Source organism: Mus caroli, unplaced genomic scaffold (assembly GCF_978045245.1).
Source record: "Mus caroli unplaced genomic scaffold, Mus_caroli_1 scaffold_12, whole genome shotgun sequence".
Classification (NCBI taxonomy): domain Eukaryota; kingdom Metazoa; phylum Chordata; class Mammalia; order Rodentia; family Muridae; genus Mus; species Mus caroli.
Genome location: NW_028227267.1, coordinates 24,466,894 through 24,474,248, shown reverse-complemented (window position 1 = coordinate 24,474,248; position 7,355 = coordinate 24,466,894). Strand labels below are relative to the sequence as shown.

Genomic DNA, 7,355 nt, shown 5'->3' with positions numbered 1-7,355 from the left:
TCGGTTTATAACAACAGCAATAGAAGGACTGGGTCCAAGCCCTGTACTTAAATATTTTTAGTATCAAAGACAACCTATAATAACCACCCCCAGCCCCAAAGCCTGGGGAGCTGGGACGACGACTCTTCATAATTTCTTCAAGCTGAATATGGGCGTTGAGATATTTTTGAAGGGAGAGGGAAGGGTAGGGAAATGGGCGAGTTAGTTGGCCTTAAGAAGTCCACACCAATGATTGTCTCTGATATCTGTGCCCTGACTGGATCCGGATGAAAACCCAAGACATCAAGAATTCAGGCAGGTCAGTTCAGCATGCCTGATGATGAAAGTCACCAATGCTGTATATTCTGTAATATATAAATCTCAAAACAAAATTTTAGTATCATCAAGATAACCTTTTTGTTTGATTCTCTGGAATCTAGTTCTCAGGGGTCTCCGTCTACCAAATCTGATCCACAGAACTCTGGAAGGTGTGACTACCTCAGTCACCTTGTCCAAAACCACAAAGACAAACCTTTCCCCCAGATCAGCAAATCCTTCAGCCGTAACCAGGAAAACCTGCAGCTTGCCCTCTGTCCCAGAGGACAATAAAATAACCACAATACCCAAAAGTCACACACATTTTTAGCCTATTTAGGTCTTTCTAATTTGTCATGTCAGGATATTAACCCAAAATTCCCGTGGAGCCCATGTTAGACAGAATATGAGTCTCCTGCAGACTTTACCATACCATGTTTAAAACAATTGATTCACACTTCTATTTTCCTTTCCTTTTCTTTCTTTTTCCTTTCCTTTCCTTTTTCCTTTTCTTTTAGCTACAGGTTCACCTTTCTCTCTGGAACCCAGTCGAATCGCTGTGAGAAGAAATACACCACACAAACTTAGTTCAGAAACAATGGCAACTCAATCTCTGGGTGCAACAACTAGGATCCTAATCTTGTAAACCTTATTAAATCTAATTTCTCCAGTGGCGAATCCTGGCGCATTCGCCATAAGCCAGGAAATACCAGTAGGTACATCTTGTCTTCGCGCCATTCCTGACCCTCCCGTGCCTTTTCCTGAGCTTCCTTCCTTCTGTTGGTTTGTTTTGTACAACTCTGAAGTGATTTTTTTGTTTTATGTTAATATATTTATATTTTGTTATAACTTTATTAGGGTAAGGGTTAACAACTGAGCTGTCCTTTATGCTTGCTGGGAGAGGGAAAATTCATTTTCTCCAATAGAGTTGATACACACTGGTCTATCAACCACTCCAGAACGGCCTCACATTAGGTAGTTGACCAATGTATGACAGACTACACACTTTGTGTGTGTTTGTGTGTGTGTAGGGGCTTGGTCAATTTAGTGGGGTTTTGTTTCTTCCTTTTTGGGCATTATTTTGTTTTTAGCAGGGTTGGGGGGTTGTATTGGGTTTTTGCAAAAGAACTTGAAGTAGGGTGCATAGGGAGAGGATCTGGAAAGATTTGGGGCAGGGGAAATATGATCAAAATATATTTAACAATTATTTTAAGTAAGAAAAAATAAAAATCAAAAAGGAAGGCCCTACATAGTCCAGCTCTAAGGCTCATGTCACTCCTGGTGACACCCATGCTCAGATAGAAGTCTATTCTGCGGAGTGAAAGACAATGGAGAACACCATCAGCAACCACTGGGCTGGGGGCAGCTTGTAGAAAAGGTGCCTTAACCAGCAAAAACCTGGGTCTTATCTGAGTCTAGTCATAATGACTTAACACCTTGGGAGGGAGCAGGTATTCCCACTCAAGGCCTAATGTAGCTGAAAACAAGTCTGTCCTGTGGGTGCACAGGAAGCCACCTGGTGCCCAAGCAGGTCTTGAGGCTGAGCTTTGGCCTCTGCACAGTGCAATTTTCTGCTCCATGGAAGCCCTGTGTTTTGGCATCCTGCTCCCCAGAGTGAAGTCAATTCTGCCTGGCCTCTGCTGCTGAGTCTCCAGTGGTTTTCAACCTTCCTAATGCTGCAATCCTTTAACATGGTTCCTCATGTAAATTATTTTTGTTGTTACTTCATAATTATAATTTTGTTGTTATGAATTGTATTGTAAAAAAAAATCTGTGTTTTCTGATGGTCTTAGGCAATTCCTATGAATTGTTTTGACTCCCAAAGGGGTTTCAGGCCACAAGTTAAGGAGCGCTGCTCTTGGGGGGTGGGGTGTTCTCTTTGATGCCTGATCTAACCTAGTTTTAGACATTTCTTCTGCAAATATTAGTCCAGCAGTTGTCAAGGGGTTTTGCAGTGTACTGGGTTTTCCAGGGGTGTGGGAGCTTTGGGGACAGGTTTCAAGTCTACAGTGTCGCATTTCCCTCATTTTAGTAGGACATGCCTTCCTCCATTCCTCCCTGGAGTTGAGAGCCAGCTGCTGTGGGCAACCCTTCCCACATGGACAGATCATGTTGTTACAGTAACTGTAGGCACCATGGTCTCTCCTGACTTTCTCAGCTCTGTGAAGACATGTTGGTGTGTGACTAGTTGTTCAATTTGATGTGTATAGGGGAAAGAGACTGACTACCAGACGATCTTAGCCACCATCTTCATACAACCCCAAAACTTCATTTTTTTGAAGTTATGAGTGTTTTGCTTTCATGTACACATATGTCTATATATCACATGTACACAGTGTAGATCAGGACCAAAAGGAAGTGTTTGATCATCCGTAGCTACACTCTTAATGGCTGAGCCATCTCTCCAGTCCCCTGACTCTCATACCTTTTTTTTTTAATTTTAATTTTTTACAGTCCAGTCGTTGCCTCCCCACCCCCATCTCCCCTTCTACAGTTCTTCCTCCCATTCCTCCTTCCTCCTGTCTCCAACTGAGGATGCAACCCCCTGCCACCCCCGGAAGACCTTCCCACTCCCTGGGGCCTCAAGTCTCTCCAGAGTTATGCACATCTTCTCCCACTGAGGCCCAACCAGGCAGTCCTCTGCTGTATATGTGTTGGGGGGCCTCGGACCAGTTCATGTATGCTGCCTGGTTGGTGGCTCAGTGTCTGGGAGATCTCAGGGGTCTGGGTTAGTTGAGTCTGCTGGTTTTCCTGTGGGGTCACGCTCCTCCTCAGCTTCTTAAATCCTTCCCCTAATTCACCCACAACGGTCCCAGACTTCAAGTCAGTCCATTGGTCAGGTGTATCTGTGTCTGTCTCAGCTGCTTGTTGGGCCTCTCAGAGGGCAGCCATGCTAGGCTCCTGTCTGTAAGCACACCATAGCTCAGTAATAGTGTCAGGCCTTGGAGCCTTCCCTTGAGATGGATCCCAGGTTGGCTTGGTCACTGGACTGCCTTTCCCTCAGTCTTTTCTCCATTTTTGTCCCTGCAGTTCTTTTAGACAGAACAGTTCTGGGCCCTGATCTTCATACCTTTTTAAAACCAAAATTCATGTTTTACTTTAGAATGTTAGATCTTCTTAAAGCTGAGGGGAACTTCATGACACAAAAATGAAAAAGAACCAAGTTAATGCATTAGACTTATGCATAAAGGATTTTTTTTAAATGGTTTTAGAGCTTTATTGTAGAATGGCAGGGAGAAAGAGAGAGGTAGAAAGAGGGAGAGAGAGAAGGAGGGCTAGAGATGGGAGTAAGAAAGGCGAAAGCTTAAAGAGCCACAAAGGATTCTTAACTCTATTTCACATAGATGTTCAGTTTAAAATAAAACAAGGCATTAAATATATTGCTGACCTTCATTTTTATTTAAATATATTCATCTTGAAAGAGAGTAAACTATACAGAAAATATTTTATATAAATGTAAACATGCATGTCTATATCAGAATTAAGCAAAATAAATTTTTAGGCACAAGATTTTAAATATCATTAAAGGACACAAAGGATCTAAGACAAGAATAACAGGAAACAGAAACACACAGTTCCTAACGCTTGAGTCGTTCTTCCAAGCTACTGGTTAAGGCCTGAGTTTCAAAAAGTTTATGTTCCTTGCCAAGTGGAAAGATCCAGTTTGGCTGTTCTTAATACATATCTATCTACAAAACAATTCTCTTTTAAAATAATTAATAAATATCACACACACACAACCAGTCTCTCAAAAAAGGGAAGGACTTTGGAATTTCAAGTTTCCCTATTACTCCAGCACGTCACCACAGAGAGTTATTCTGCTACAGAAACAAGCTAACACGCGGCATTATACAAATCTCTAGTTTATCTGTATTGCATTTTCCCAATGGTTTTCAAAGATTGCCATGGCATCTCTGCAGAATTAGTCCTTCCACCTTGCCCAAGTGAACATTGCATAGAGCAAATAAAAGGTCATTGACAGATTCGGTAGAGACCTGCATGGGCACTGCGTACAGATTTCCAGCTTTGTCTCAATGCCTGGAATGTTTCCCTGTTTACCCTCCACCCTTCACCAGTAGTTGTCTCCATCTCTTTCCTAAGCAGAGTAGGAGCACCTGCATGTCTAGTTCCGTGATGACAGCCCCTGTTTTTGAGGCACTAATACCAACCAAGACCAGGTAGAATGGTAGTTTGTATGTACACCAGGAAAGAAATGAAGAGTTTGTGAGATAGGCGCTCTAGAGAGAGGTTTAGAGTGGGCGAAGAGGAGGGGACAGCAAAGGCACAGCGACAGGAAGGAGTCCTTTGGTTGGCACAAGGATACCCCTGAGAAGCCATCTGGGAGGCTACATTCTGGATTTCCAAAAATAGCTTTCTTACTCTGGTGAGGGAAGCAGAAAGAACCACCAGAGGATTTGTGCAGAGAGCAAAACCTGGAGCCATCTACAGAAGGACCTGTGGTGCTGGGTAAGCGGGTGACTAGATAGTCTGAGGCACAGAAAGCTCAATTTATCAAGCCCAGTGCCACATGCAAGTACTTCCTATGGCAACAGTCCCCAACTAGAATGCCAACACCACAGTTCTGTCTACACAAACCAAGGCTTTTGGAGAAAAGCGGGGCAAGGGGAGACTTAAATAGGCATCTTTAGTTCAAGTTCCTGGAACCTGCCACAGTTTGAACAGGTGAAGAGCAGTAAAACAGTTCAATCCCCACATCTGGTGACAACTCAGTCACCCAGTCACAGCCCTCATCTTCCCTGAGCTATCAGTACCAAAGAGGTTTTGTTTGGTTTTTCGAGACAGAGTTTCTCTGTGTAGCCCTGGCTGTCCTGGAACTCACTTTGTAGACCAGGCTGGCCTCGAACTCAGAAATCCACCTGCCTCTGCCTCCCGAGTGCTGGGATTAAAGGCGTGCACCACCACGCCCGGCATTACCAAAGAATTATTAAAGCAATTATTTGCTATAAATAGGTTCCACCTGCCATGGATCCACAGAGCATCTCCCAGTGGGCTGAGACTGAGCAGAGAGTATGGGTGCACACTCGACATCTGAGCTTGTGCAGAGAGGGGTAGGTGTGCTGCTGGGCAACGGCCCCACCCATCTCAGTTCACTTCAGTCTCTGAGAGGATCAGCTGATCTGTATGGTGTGTCGACCACAAAGCTAATCTATATGACCTAAGGCCCCACCAGGTCCAGACCACCTTCCTCCACTATGCAGGAGGAAAGAACAGCATTGTTAATGTCTTAAAGCGAAAAGATAGGGATTTCCTAGGATATATTCATTCAGACCACAAAGATGGGCAGACACATAAGTCACCACATACTTCCTCAATGTGCAACACTGACTAGTGACCAGTTTCCAGCAAGAACATTTATTTGGAAATGGCACACAGCAAAAGGCAATCTTGTGATTCTCTTCTATAAAAATAACCCACGAGACTGGGAGTCAGGCACCAACAGCGGCACAAAGCAAACAGCTTCTAAAGACTGTTCCATACTGCCCAACTCCTGTCTGGATTCTCACCTGTGGAGCCTTGCTGCTGGCTAATGTGCTCAGAGGTTCTTCACCACATCCCTCTTTGATTCCTACCCTCTGCTAACATCCTGGGAATGAAGAACAACCTAGGGATGGATCTGCACAGAAGCAAACTCCTCAGATGAGCTGAGGGTGTGTGTCAGCACGACTGACGGCAGCTGTGCTATCTGCTCACTCTGCCTTGAATGTGCTGGAACTGCCCAGCACATTCTGAGTCTGAACCCAAGCTGAATGCCAGCAATGCTTTTGTCTTTCGGAATCCAATAGAAAGTTCCATGCCAAAGAATCTGAAGCCAGCAAGTGTAATGCAAAAGAGGAAGTCGCGAGCAAGCTCGCCCAGGGACAGTGACTGGCAGTTCCCTGCTGTGTGCGTCCCTTTTCCTAGCTGTGCTGGACTGAGCTATTGGATCTCCAGCGCGCGCCACACACACACACACACACACACACACACCCCAACTGACCCAAAGACTCTGCCAAGGCCAACTTCTATGGTCTGGTCAAACTAGGTCACAAACTTCCTTACCACTTTGTATCAACACTGTAAAGTGGTCTTAATGTATTTCTATGACACAATTTGAGGATCTCTTTTCTTTCCGTGCCCTTAAAAGACTTGTATTTTACTGATAGAGATCACCCAGCCTAACTGAGCTGCTCAATCACTGACCTATGAAAATATGGATTTTGAGTATCCTAGACCAGGGTACATTGGTCTGCTTTTCATTAACAATGTTAACCAAATAAAAGCTGTTAGTTCTCCTATAAATAAACTCTGAATCAAGAGATTGTTTAAAAATTACATGAGAAAATTACCCACCACCACCAAGTTAAAGACTGAGTATCTGAGTGCTTCCAGGCCTTAACTCCTATTGGCTCTGATCTGCAACATCCTCCTGTGACATGTGGTCCTGGCAGGTGGAGCTGGGTCTTGCAGCATGTTTGAGTTCCAGAAAGCAGATTTCAAAAGCCTGGTGCTAGTCATCACTGTCACTGCCAGACTCACTTAGCTGCAGGTCATTTCCTAGGGAAGAAAACAAAATCAAAATGAAAGCACAGCACTGGTCATTAGCGACTTCCGTGGCTCCGCTGCCTCTCCACTTCCTCGTGCTTTACCTGCAGCATAGCTCACTGCACTTTAATGTTTTATTTTGCCTTCACTTAAAATACCAAGACTTCCTTAAGATTCTTTGGCTGGCTCAGCTATCATCACAGTAAGAGATGGCACTTGCTGCTCTTGCAGAGGATCGAGGTTCAATTCCTAGCACAGACATCTGTAACTCCATTTCCAGGGGGTTCAGTGCCCTTTCTGGCCTCCTCAGGCATCAGTGCATGTGGAGCAACACATATAGGCAGGCAAAACACATAAAAGATAAAAAGAATAAATATAATTTAAAAATTAAAAAGGAAACAAATGAAAAAAAAACCAAAAAACCAAAAACTTTGCTAATCCAATTTATTAGGCAGGAAAATCTCTTTGGCTCACAGAAAAGGCTGGTGCAGTCGCACTTTTGAAAGAAACACTATTTT

General features: G+C 44.0%; 1 protein-coding gene across 1 annotated transcript in view; it reads right to left on the bottom strand.

The window, feature by feature from the left end:
• Positions 1–3,670: 3,670 nt before the first annotated feature.
• The window catches only part of Eaf1 (ELL associated factor 1), a 14,739-nt gene continuing 11,054 nt past the window's right edge, over positions 3,671–7,355 (bottom strand). Inside the window, exon 6 of the mRNA XM_021182036.3 lies at positions 3,671–6,849. Within this exon, the coding sequence (XP_021037695.1) occupies positions 6,803–6,849 (47 nt within the window). The 3' untranslated portion in view covers positions 3,671–6,802. The remainder of the gene's footprint in view (positions 6,850–7,355) is intronic.